The sequence below is a fragment of the Fusarium tjaetaba genome, assembly GCF_013396195.1.
Source record: "Fusarium tjaetaba strain NRRL 66243 chromosome Unknown NRRL66243_c0000152, whole genome shotgun sequence".
NCBI classification, from domain to species: domain Eukaryota; kingdom Fungi; phylum Ascomycota; class Sordariomycetes; order Hypocreales; family Nectriaceae; genus Fusarium; species Fusarium tjaetaba.
Genome location: NW_023501348.1, coordinates 38904 through 51094, shown reverse-complemented (window position 1 = coordinate 51094; position 12191 = coordinate 38904). Strand labels below are relative to the sequence as shown.

At 47.8% G+C, this 12191-nt stretch overlaps 3 protein-coding genes across 3 annotated transcripts; 1 reads left to right on the top strand and 2 right to left on the bottom strand.

Moving 5' to 3' along the window:
* Window positions 1-1550: 1550 nt before the first annotated feature.
* On the bottom strand, window positions 1551-2162 carry FTJAE_7485 (uncharacterized protein; the record flags this gene model as incomplete). The annotated part of the gene is made up of 1 exon (XM_037354207.1): window positions 1551-2162. The coding sequence occupies one exon, from the start codon at window positions 2160-2162 to the stop codon at window positions 1551-1553; it is 612 nt and encodes a 203-aa protein (XP_037205452.1).
* Window positions 2163-3938: 1776 nt separating this feature from the next.
* Window positions 3939-4865, top strand: FTJAE_7484 (levodione reductase; the record flags this gene model as incomplete). Its single annotated transcript, XM_037354206.1, has 2 exons — window positions 3939-4008; window positions 4078-4865. The coding sequence occupies 2 exons, from the start codon at window positions 3939-3941 to the stop codon at window positions 4863-4865; spliced, it is 858 nt and encodes a 285-aa protein (XP_037205451.1).
* A 606-nt stretch (window positions 4866-5471) lies between these two features.
* FTJAE_7483 (pppde peptidase) lies at window positions 5472-11856 on the bottom strand (the record flags this gene model as incomplete). The annotated part of the gene is made up of 17 exons (XM_037354205.1): window positions 5472-5908; window positions 5965-6073; window positions 6125-6366; window positions 7000-7402; window positions 7457-7550; window positions 8245-8463; window positions 8519-8829; window positions 8883-9477; window positions 10005-10212; window positions 10265-10349; window positions 10407-10517; window positions 10573-10959; window positions 11008-11048; window positions 11145-11246; window positions 11302-11671; window positions 11725-11783; window positions 11841-11856. 17 exons carry the CDS (start codon window positions 11854-11856, stop codon window positions 5472-5474), a joined length of 3789 nt encoding a protein of 1262 aa, XP_037205450.1.
* Between the last annotated feature and the right edge of the window lie 335 nt (window positions 11857-12191).

Genomic DNA, 12191 nt, shown 5'->3' with positions numbered 1-12191 from the left:
CCATAGCAGCTGCCATCGCCCTCGTCGTGAAGACACTATCTAGACCGACAAAGGAAAACCTTATCTCAAGAGCCATCCCCGCTGCTGCACCCATCACTCAACCCCACCCCTCAACATGGTACAAGTCAGACGACATCTACGAACTTGAGCGAAGAGCCATCTTCTCCAAGAAATGGATCCTGCTCACTCACAAGATGCGCTTCGACCAGACCGGCGCCTGGGTCCGATACGCTGAAGCTGGCTTTGACTTCTTCCTCATTCGAAATGCAGAGGGTACCATCAGGGGCTTTCATAACATCTGTCGTCACCGTGCTTTTCCCGTCGTTGTCAAGGATAATGGCCAGAACAACGTCTTGTCCTGCAAGTATCACGGTTGGTCTTACGGTATGAACGGTCAGCTTGCCAAGGCTCCTCTGTATCAGGACCTCCCCGGTTTTGATCGCTCCAAGAACGGCCTCTTCCCTCTTCACACTCACGTCGATGCCAAGGGCTTCGTCTGGATCAACATGGACGCCAAGGCCGTGCCTGAGAACCCATGGAGTGAGGAGCTTAGCCAGACAGCGAACCACGGATCTTTCAACTTTGACGACTACAAGTTTGATCACGTCAAGCAAGACACTAGCAGCTTCAACTGGAAGACATTGGCCGACAAGTCTTGCACTGGTAGCAACATCGATAACTTTGAAAACACCGCTGAGAAGAAATCTGTTGTCAACGACTTCTTCTTCCCCAACGCCTCCATGACCATCTCGTAAGTTCCCCACCAACTAAATTTCAACGAGCAATGACTAACCGTCTCAGTCCTCATTTCTTCTTCCTCTTGCGATGTGTCCCTACATCAGCCACAAAGTCCCAACTACAATATGAAGTCTACCGCCACAAGAACGCCAGCGAGTCCGACTTCAAGAAAGTCGAAGAGATTCTCCAGCAAACAGCCAGCGAGCAAGAAGCCCCCGCCGAGAAGAACCTCCGCGCCGGCGTCCTAGTTGACCAAACCCCTCTCCAGTTCCAGAACCAAGTGTATCAACTAGTCGAGCACCACCGCAAGCTCGAGGGTGTTGCCGGTCGTGAGATTCGGCCCGCTCAGCAGATTCTTGACAAGTCTGCTACCAAGACTGAGCAAGATGAGAGTCTCTACTCTTCCTGCTCTGGTCTCTCATGTAGTAAAATAGCCAAGGACCTTGCTTGGTAATCGTGGAGTTTGTAAAAATAGAATCGGCGCATAGATGGAGTGGTTTTTGCATATAAGGTTACAGACGGTATAGAGGGAAGATCTATATGGGCAGCGTCTAGTGACTAGGCTCTTAGTTTAATAGCATGGTTATGATAATATGGCATATCTCGATGAAGTATCAATCTTGTCCTTCTCCTTCTTCCTTTCGTGGCAGTTCTCCTGGTTGACGCAAACAGCACCAACCTCACATGTCCTAAGTTGTGAGCTAGACCTTTTGTCTGAAGTTGGACCTATCGCTGAGGGACTTATATCACGGCGTAGGATTGAGCTAGACACATGCCTCTACCGCTCCAAGGTTCGGCCGATGACTATGTGTCTATGCAGTCTTTTCCAGTACAAATTGCTTGCAGGCCCAGCACGCAACAACGAGATCCTTCTTCTCCGTCTGCGTCTCGCCCGAAAACATCAGCTTATCATCTCTCACAACCGCAACAACCGTCCCGTACTCATCTATCCACTCCGTCACATTGGCCGAGTTCTCCTGCACCGTCAACAGAAGCTTCTTCTTCCAATCATCTGAGTCGCGATATCCACGTTTCTGCATAAGAGCCTGCATCTTGTCCTCTTCCGCCTTGGTCAAGGCGCGCTTGATGGGAATCATGTGGTAGAACTTGCAAGACCGGCCAGATTTCTCCATCACGATGCTTCCCTGGATAGTGCCTCTCTTCTGCCCTCTGATAACAATGAGCGGCGTGGGGCCAAGACCGGCGGCGAAACTAAAAGGTATGTTCATCTTTTCCCCAGAGTAGAGTGTCAGATCATCGTCGTATCTGATGAAAGCATCGTTTCCTGTAGCTTCACCAAGGCGACGAACTTCACTGGGTAGAAGGCGGCAGATTTGCAACTGCCATGGATTACCGGCTTGGGTATTGCGACTGGAGATGTGATAAGCTTGGCGTGGCTGGGCTGGTTTCTGTCTCGTATACATAGCGGCCCTGAATGTTGAAAGACTGTTTGGTGGGAGAAATGGATGTCTGGGAGAAGAGAGGTGCCTCCAGTCGGAGCGACAATGCATTACGAGGAGCTTCTCCGGAAGAACTCGATTCGACGAGACTGGTTTGACTCATTTTGGAAGAGACTGTTTTATGCACAAACTTTTTTTAAATTGTGAAATGGGAAGATGAGTAAATTGCCTTGACTTTGACAAATAGATGTTGATGTTTTATATCAATAATACGCCCATATGACGAAACCGTCTGAGAGCTACTGTAGCCAGGCGTCGGAGATATCTCAACCATGCTGACTCGAGCAAACAGCTATCCGCTTTGGGCAGGACAATTGGTTCAGCTTGAGAAATGCCTCAAGCTGACAGTAATCGCACACGCTTCAAACCAACATGCGCCATTAAAGGATAATATTCAATTGGCCAGAGCGGATGCGACGGCAATAAACTGATCCCCCGTGACCTCGTATCCGCAAAAACATCACTGCCTCTACTCCAGACCTTTGATTGCCAAGACATCGCTTGCTTTCTCGGTACCGAAGCCAAGCGGTAAGATGCGAAAAAGAAGGCGTTATCAGATCATTGGGGATGGGCAAGTTGGAGACCAAGAATCAGATATTGTGTGTATGCGTTAAATGCCTTGTTGGGAGAAGAGAAACGTACATACGCGCCTATAGACGACACTTGGCGTTGTAATCAAAGACCAGCATATGCCTCTAGAGTTGAAATAGCCTCCTTCTGGAAGACCTTTGGAGGTGGCAGAAGGCTACCAATGTGATAGCCTCATTTGGTTATTAGCTAACATTGTGAGTATCTCCAAGCTCTCTTAGAGCTGCTAAGTCTTTATGAGAAGCTTGGGTAAGGTAATGTCCACGAGCCCCCTCTCCTGAAACTCGATTTCGACATGGAATTCTATGGTCTTGGAAATGATCTGGATTCCCTCATATCGGCAAAAGCGCTTCATCCCTCGGGATCAATTGCCTCATGCAGAGCCAACATGGAATACTCATGTCATCCTGATGGCATTATCAAGATCACTGGAATACGGTGAAGTTTCCGGGACGAAGTAACCACAAAGAGTCAAAGGGCCCTGATATCCCCCGAAGACCGCCGTTGATTCGAGTTCGTCTTCACTGAGGTAACTACTAAGACCCGTTTTCTTAACGGTAGACATGGCGGGGAGAATACGCGCTATTATGAGAAGCTCATGTTGCAGCAGAAGCGAGAAAGAGTAATGGTGCGGTTCTTGTGAGTCGCCAACCTGTCAATCGATCGTGGTCATCAAAGCAAAGCAGCATTTAGAGCATCAGAATATGACCTAATATGGAAGTCGTGAAATATCCCTCGTGGTTATTTGATCTCGGGTTGAGAAGCTGTATGATGTCAGCCTTATCTTTCTTGGGGACATTAATGGTCGAGGATTGAATGAGTCGACTCCGCATTGAAGCTCGCGTGGACCCTGCGGATTACCACGGGGTCACGGACTGGAAGGGCTATGCGGAATATGCAGGTCCACGGAATTAAGCAGATGGCCCCGAAACTCTAACCATGTTCGGCCACCTCTTCAGCTTGAGCCTCATGCTTTGTACTAGAAGTGTAGATATTGAGTATGAACAAGAAAATATATATAAATATGAGTTTTCCTCGGCATTTATTTATTCAAACAAGTCTCAATCAATCCAGACAATTCCTTGCACTTCACTAAACTCTCCTTACTCTACTACTTACACTTACACCGAACCAACCAACTCATCTACAATCATGGCCGCCGAATTCACTTTCAAGGATGAAGACATGGCTGCCGTCAAGGGCAAGTCCGTCATCGTCACCGGTATGCAACATCGTCTTCTATCATATACTCTCATTTACCTCTAACATCAACTTCTGGGGTGTTCATCAGGCATTGGTCTCGCTACCGTCAAACTCCTCCTCGACCTCGGGGCCTCTGTAGTCGGCGGTGATATTCAGCCTCCTCTTGAAGATGACCTCAAGGGGGACTTTACCTTTCTCAAGACCGACATTAGCGTCTGGAAGGATCTGGTCAACCTGTTCAAGACGACCTACGAGAAGTACGGCCGTATTGACCATGTTCTTGCCAACGCTGGCATCGGCCCCACCGCTGATTACTTCTCCGACGCTGTCGACGAGAACGGCGATCTGCTTGAGCCTTCCACCAGAACCTACGACATCACCTTCAAGGGAAACGTCAATACGGGCACTCTCGCCATCCACTACATGAAGAGGCAGCCAGAGTTCGGCACCATCACCTTCACGGCCTCCACCAGCGCCCTACAGCGCGAGAGAGCAATTGACTATTCCGCATCCAAGCATGGCATCGTTGGCTTTGGGCGAGCCATCAACGCGGCCTTCAAGGCAAACAAGCTCGGCATCCGAGTCAACACGATTGCGCCGTCTTGGACCGAGACCCCTATCCTCAAGCCAGTCAGGCCTCTTGCAGACAAGCTCGGAATTGTGGTGCAGCCCGCAGAGGCTGTAGCTAAGTGCGTCGCCTACTTCATGGCTGACCCGTCTCAGGACGGCAACCTTGCTGTGGTTCAGCGCAGCAGGTACTTTGAGCTGGACGATGCGGTGCTCCTCAAGGCGTGGAATGACATGAACCAGGAGGCGTACAGTGATGAGGAGATTCTCGATCGCATTACCCAGGAGATGTTGATTCAGAAGAAGTAGAACATGGGAGCTGATAAAAGATTAGATCCCTCTCTAACTTTTATCTCTATAAGGGATGTTTATCAGTTTATATTTAATCTACCCCAATATCAAGTTACCCTCTCCTTAGGAAGCAAGAAGATACTAAACCTAAGTATAAGGTATTAAAATAAACTTTATAAAAAGCTCTCTAAGTTTAGGTTAAATTTATCTAAATACTCTTATTACTTAAGGTCAAGGTCTTAAGTTTTTCTTTCTCCCCTAGCCTCTATTCCTCTGTGCTTTATTAGCCTCCGCCTACATCGGGACAGGCATTAAACACTATAGTTACTCGCCCCGACAAGAGTAAAGCTGAAGTTATTGGTGATTAGATGAACTGTAAATATTTAATTGACAGGCCGCAATGCCAGATAACGACCTAGTTCCAGGACCACCACTACGAGAATGCCTTGTGCCGTTTATCTGGAAGGGTTAGTAGATATCAAGACAAGCAGATAATCTGACGTGCACCGATTTGACTTTTACACGAGCCCCGGTTGATATCACAGGAGGAACTGTAGAATGGGATTCAAAGTGGTATATTAAAATCTTATCTACAACGCCAACCCTCGCAGGGCATATACTAAGCTAACTATTGCTTCGTTTAAACCGCGAGAAGAACCCTTTCTTCTTCTTCTCCTTCTCGTCCTTCTCACCCTCATGCCTCTCCATCTCCCTTTCGGTATCAAGCTGATTGGTATTCTGGTTCATGACATCCTGTGCAAGGTTGACTGTATCCGATCTGCCCGGATGCATCGGTTGTTGCGTTCCTGCATCGGCTCCAGGCTCTCCTCCCTGCTCAATCTGGTGCTGTTGCTGATCCTCTGGCTTCTCCTCGGCTTCGAAGAGATCCTTGATCTTGCCAGGTCCAAAGACTCTCTCGTAGACAGCCAGGGTAGTGCCGAACTCTTTATTCACGCCAACCTTAATGGCGTCGAGGAGTTGGAGGACGTACGTCTGGCAATTGTTGGTTATGAGGTTGTAGGTGGGCTGTCTCTCCCTGATGCTTTGGATCACTGATTCGCCTATGTTCTCAATATCAGCAAGTCATCCCCCCCAGGAGCTGGATGTGTATACTCACCAGCTCGCCTTAACGCATCATCATTAAAACGCGTCTCTCCAACCGGGAATGTCCGCCACTCGTCTCGCTCAATCTTTGCATTCGTATAGATAACATCAAAGTTCTCATCCTGTTCTCCATGAGCATCATCTCATTCCGCGCGACTAATGATCAAACTCACCATCCATAGTTGATGAGCATAGTCACCAACGAGAACAGCCCAATGCTGCGTCGGATCAGGATACTTGTTGATCTTCTCCGTGATCATCTTTCCCAGTCCTGTCTCCTCCGCAAACCACTTTCCGGCAAATCCGCCGACAGGATGCCATCCAACCTCGACAGGACGACGTGGTCCATCGACAACGGGTTCAGTTACAGGGACGACATTGGGCTGGCTCCCGAGACCCACTGCATGCTTCAATGCTATTTCACCTTTATTCAAGTTCTTTTTCCTATAAGAGAAAACGTCAGTGGTCGGACTAGGGTCTAGCGGGAAGCATCGCGGAGCAGATCGAGGCGCTGCTGACGAATAAATGACGCATACAGAAAGTCTCCCACTATATCCCTCTTGCGCTCTTTCTCCTTCTCCTGTTCTTCATCTGAGCCGCCCATAACTCCAGAATTGGTTTAGTCAATTGCAAGCGAGTGTGAAGAATTGCCAAGAGACCTGGGCCTTCGAGATTTTTAGAGGGAATCCAGATAAGCAGAATTTGTGAGGCCTCGCGCGTCAGCAAAACCTGATTCACGTGAGGCTGTGCATTCACTTGGCGGTTCTCCAATGGCAGCAAATCTCCGATGCAGCCAATCACGGATGCACAGGTGAATCAATAGCTCAGTAATTTTAGACCTTGGCTGCTGGTGTCACAGCGTTGATAGGCCAGTGTGAAAATGGGTCGCGCTAGAGCTGTGAACTCATGTCTCTGAAGAATCAACTCTAATTAAAGTATTTATTTACAAGCTGTAGATAAATACTATCATAAATTATAGAAGATCCGGCTTAAACAATTCTTCGGAATGCAGAGATTGTGTATCATTAGAACCGCTGAGATTTAGTACAGCCTCTCAAGAAATTCTCAACTGCATCCCAGTCGCCCGTTGGAAGTTCACGCAGATCGAAGCATCCAGATGTCGCGATTGACTGAAGATCCTCCATCTCCTTCTCGTCGCTTATCAAGTTCACTGCAAAGCCCAAGCGACCGGCTTTGCCTGCGCGACTGACCTGCCGAAGATACCGACAGCCGTCATCATCCGGCATATCGTAGTTGATGACCATGGAGCTAGAAGGAAGATCCAGGCCCCGGGTCTTGCAGTCCTTTGTGATAAGAACTTTGGCCTGCCCAGCCTTGAACTTGTCCAATATCTCTTCCATCTCGACACTGTCAGCGGCATCGAATAAGTTCGCTACTGCGTAGCCTTGAGTTGCGAGTACATGATGTATACGCTGCGCATCAGGGCTCCTCTGCAGGGTGATGAGTCAATTGTAGGCCGTGAGAAAGTGAGCTGTATGACTTACCTCGACGTATATGATTAATGTACTTATAGCCACGACACCAGGAAGGTTGCAAATTATGTCAAGCTTTTCCTGCTTCCCAGCGTCCCCGCTACATCTGAAGAACAGGTGTACGATCTTGTAGGCATGAAGCTCGGCCGACTTCAACTCATGCTTCTCATAAGTATTGGAGGGCAGCATCGCATTTATAAATGCTGAGGCTTGCGTCGATAGATCCGAAAACAGTAGAAATTGGGTGGCTTCCGGCAACCCTCTGGCGACTCGAATACATCTGTCACCTAATCCTTGCAAATCCACAAGATAATCGACATCGTCCATAAGAAGGAACCTCACTAGAGATGTGTCGACCAGCCGGCAACGAATGCAGTCCCAAAGACTGCCAGGTGTAGCAATGATCACATTTGCCTCAACCTTTTGGGTTGGTTTGTTTGATGCAGTGATAGTCTCCGTCACAAGTCCCTCGCAGAACCTGCCCATCCCTTTGATGTACTTCTCCGTCTGGCTCACCAGTAACAGAGTCGGCACTATTACCAATACCTGGGGCAAAGTGGTTGAAAAAAAGAATGTGTGTGATAGGAGAGCGATTGCTAGTGCTGTAGTTCTGCCGGTTCCTGGAGGGTAACTGGCGATTACATTGCGGGGAGGATGCCGCATTAAGGCAGAAAGTACTGCTTCTTGCACATTGGTAGGCTTTTGATAGTTTAGAGACCGGATGCCTTTTAGCACAGGCTCTGGTCTTCCGGGACACGACGTCAGAAGGGGTGAAAGGAGACACGTGGGGTGTAACTCACAGATTGAGCAACTCGAAGGGTATTCTTGAATACAGCTTGTCTTGAGCCTCTGACAGCATTCCCTCAATTTCTGCAATTCCGGGGTCTCGCATGTCTGATACTGGAGGATTCGATACGTCTTTAGCAGCAGAGTGGTCGAAAGACATCCTCACAGAGTCTTGAGCAACTGCTTCATAGTCTTGGAGTTGGCTCTCTTCGCTGGGTGTCATGACCAGCCGCCTATAAATGTTACTTGGCTGATCGTTTAGTAGTAACATCAGACATAAAGACTTACTCCGTATCATTAGTCGTACTCAATGCGACGCGATGAGTCTCCTCCAATATGTCATCATGTTCATCATGGCCATAACCTGAAGTCCTGGGGGTCTCAACACCGGATGTATCTGGGTACCCATCGTATTGCGACTCGGTCTTCTCGATCGCTAATTCGCAGAGGTGCTTGATATTCTCAACCACGATCTTGAAGTTGTACCGGTCTTTATCGGAGTTGCCAAACTTGCAGATCCCTCTGTGGTTGGCGTCTAATTCAACAATCTTCGCAATATCGCCAGGTAATCCATGGTTAACGGAGTTGCGAGAGACCATCTAAAATTGCAAGATGTAAGCATATACTATGAGATCGGGTTTAGGTAACCTACGGTATCGGCTGACCCCCAAGAGGAGACAGTGTAATACTCAAGCGCCTGATGCTTCCATGATTCGAGCTCGGAAAAGGCGCTGCCAGTCTGCAGTGACACAGCTAGATCACCTCCGGTCTCATGCCCCAGTTCTCTGGCAATGGCCGCGCCTATTTCACCAAGTTTCTGAGTGACGATCTCATGCGGTGTTCCAAAAAAGACTATGCCAGTGGTAGCTTCCTTTATGGCACTGTAGCCTCGATTACTGTGGGCGTTAATCAGGGCTTGCTTGATCAGCAAGCCCCCGATGCTATGACCAAGTAGCAAGATTGGTCTGTTAAGACAATCTCTTCTCTCAATATTAATAGCTTCAAGTAGGTTATCCGCCTTGCTACGAAAGCCATCGAGGCCTCCACCATATGCCGCAGTCGTGTTGTACTGATACAAAAAGATTCGAGAATAAGGAATATGGTCTGGAACATCTTGCTGCAGCCACGAACGTCCCTTCTGGCCCGATGGAGTTCTCCACGTGTCGAATGCGTGTTTCGCCTCACCTTCCGTGGGAGGACCAAGACCAGGAACAGCAACAATGCTGACAGAGTTAGTGGGACTGATACTAGCGAGTCATTGTTTACGAACTCTATCATAGCAGGTGGGCCATGATTCTCAGCCGCTTCGGGGTCTGGGTACAATTGTCGGAGTGGCTACTCGTCACCATGTCAGCAATGAAGTATCGCTTCTGGAACAAGCCGTACCATGACGAGATATCTCGAAATTAAGTGCTTTACTCAAATATTGAGATTAATCACAGACTATTTCAAGTACCAAAGAAGCTGCGTGATTTCTCCGCTTGCTTTGCTTTGCGTAAGCGCCAGCCTTGTGCGGCTGACGTCGCAGGAAATAACCAACCAATTGTTTCGGTGGAAGAGAAAGCCATGCATACTTACATAACAACGGCTCACCAATTATCGTGCACTGTCTCAGAAGCCAGCCAGTGCGTATTATCAATTTCCGGCGCGTAGACGCCGTGTCGCCCGCGGTCATGACATGCTCAGCCAACTGTTAGAATCTTTTTAAGGGAACGGATGTATACACATGATATCAAGCTGATTAAGTAGGACACGTGTTTAAAGCTGCATCTACACAGGACTGATATCATCGTGTTTGTGAGACCCTCCAATAGGCCCTCTCGCCCCAGCATCTCCAGAGATCCCTTCAGTCGAGCGGGGAGATGAAGTCGAGCCAATAGACTCAACGATACCAAGTAGGCTGCGGGCAATACTTGAAATGATGAAATCCCAATGAAGTGCAATGAAAACAAGGAATACAGACACTGCAAGTGAGACAAAGACTAAGATGTCCGTTGTTAGCATTTTCGTGACTAAACCGCGCGTCGTTCTTACAAATAACGTAAAAGGCCCAGGCAGGAGCTTGCTGAAAAGACGCCACGTCCATCGCGAACAGGGATGAAAGAAACGATAGTGGAAGCTATGCAGATATTAGTTTGTTGAGTAATGGTATTGATGGGTATAAATGTCGTCTTACAAAAAGGACAGTAGCGAATGTAAAGGCCATGACAGTCTTCCCTTGCGAAGTGGCTAGCGTAGCTTGATAATTCACAATTTCACTCTGCTGTAGCGATAGCGTTGTGTTTACCTGTGTCCTAATTAGTCGCCGAGTTAAAGCTCATAGGAGTACGAAACAAGCTTACAGCCAATTGTATCCTCTCCGCAACGACTTCCATTTCTCTGATGTCGTTAAGAACGCTTTTTGATAAGAGCTCCGAAGTCTGAGTTTCTCCCAGTATCAGCCCTTTCTCAACGTTCTCTTGGTATCGAGCGGCAGATCGAAGTATGTTGAGCTCATCACGGACGTCCTTGATGTGACAGAACAGACTTTCTGTTTTTCTAATTGCATCCCTTATCTCTTCATTTGGCGACATCTTAGATTCATGGAGAGAGAGGAAACCAGTGGTAGCTTTGTTCGTATCCGATGAGCCAACATCCTTTCGCCTTTCCGGTCTGTTATCATTTGTACGGCGTTGCCAACTTGCAGTTCGTCTTCGAAAATCTTCAAAGATTGCTGATTCATCTCTACCCTATCTCATTATCAGTTATCAGGCCATTTTCCGCAGGTCGCGACTCACAATACGATTCAAAAGATGAGAAAATGCCTGGCCAATGGATACTGGACAGCCGCTCGGAGGAGGTCTGTCATATGAACCGATACAATGCTGAACAATGAACCTGCTCATATCAGTGGCTCATCTTGGCTGTATGCTACTCCCAGCGGATTGTCCTTGTTGACGAAACTGCTTGAGAATATCCTCTTCTAGAGTAGAAGAGTTTGGTTCAGGTTGATGAGATGTTGCCGTTATAAGCCATTCTGTACAAAGTGTCATTAGGACAGATAACATGGGGTTATGAGAAGTTTAACATACTGTCTGCGATGGTCCAAATCCATAGCTGGTTGACCCGTAAAACTGTAGAGCTTCGAGCAGGTTTCTTATCCCAATCGTAGATTGAAATGCTCCCTTGCCCTTCTCCATGATCCTCAGTGTTGATGGTCTCAAGATACTTTGAAACCACTTGCGTTTCATTACGATTATTGCGATCTCTTTTAGATCCTTCATCCTCTCCGAAATGATAGTACCACTCATCAAGGGTTGGTGATCCATGGAGTGACTCTCCGTATGCCTCTTCTAATGATCTTGCACTAGTTTTCAATCGCGGCTCCTTTGTCATATTTGTACCCTTTACCCCAGAACTGTCTTGGCTGGGATCAGACGTCGAGAAGCTGAAGTAGGGCATCTAGGATATCAGATTAGATCGAGGCCATAAATATACGTCTAGAATTCACTCACATAGACAGCGGTTGCTGCAACATTTCCCCCCTCTTCGGTATTCGGCGTTTTTCCTGGATCTATCTCTGTTATTAGCCTTCTATAGTTAGACTTTCCGATGTCCTCTCTATAAGTACCTCCGGGGTCTGCCATCGTGCTTTCTCCATCGTGTGCGCTTCTTATCCAATGCTTTGTCAATGCCCGAGGTCTCAAAAACCGTGATGGTGACTTTGCATTAGGTACATGGACTAAACTGTTCTGGAAAAATGAGTTGACATCATGATAGTGAGATAGAGTATAGGGACCCTCGTCCATTATCTTTATGAACAAGTCCTGTGAGACACGTAAGTCAACAGTGCGCTACGTTGAGATCAGACTGCGAATACACAATGGACGTCTGTGCTTACATTCATCCAATCTAGCTAAGCAAAATCATCAGTCATAACACCTTTCAAACAGCAGTGAATACACATACGTTTGTTGCCGGC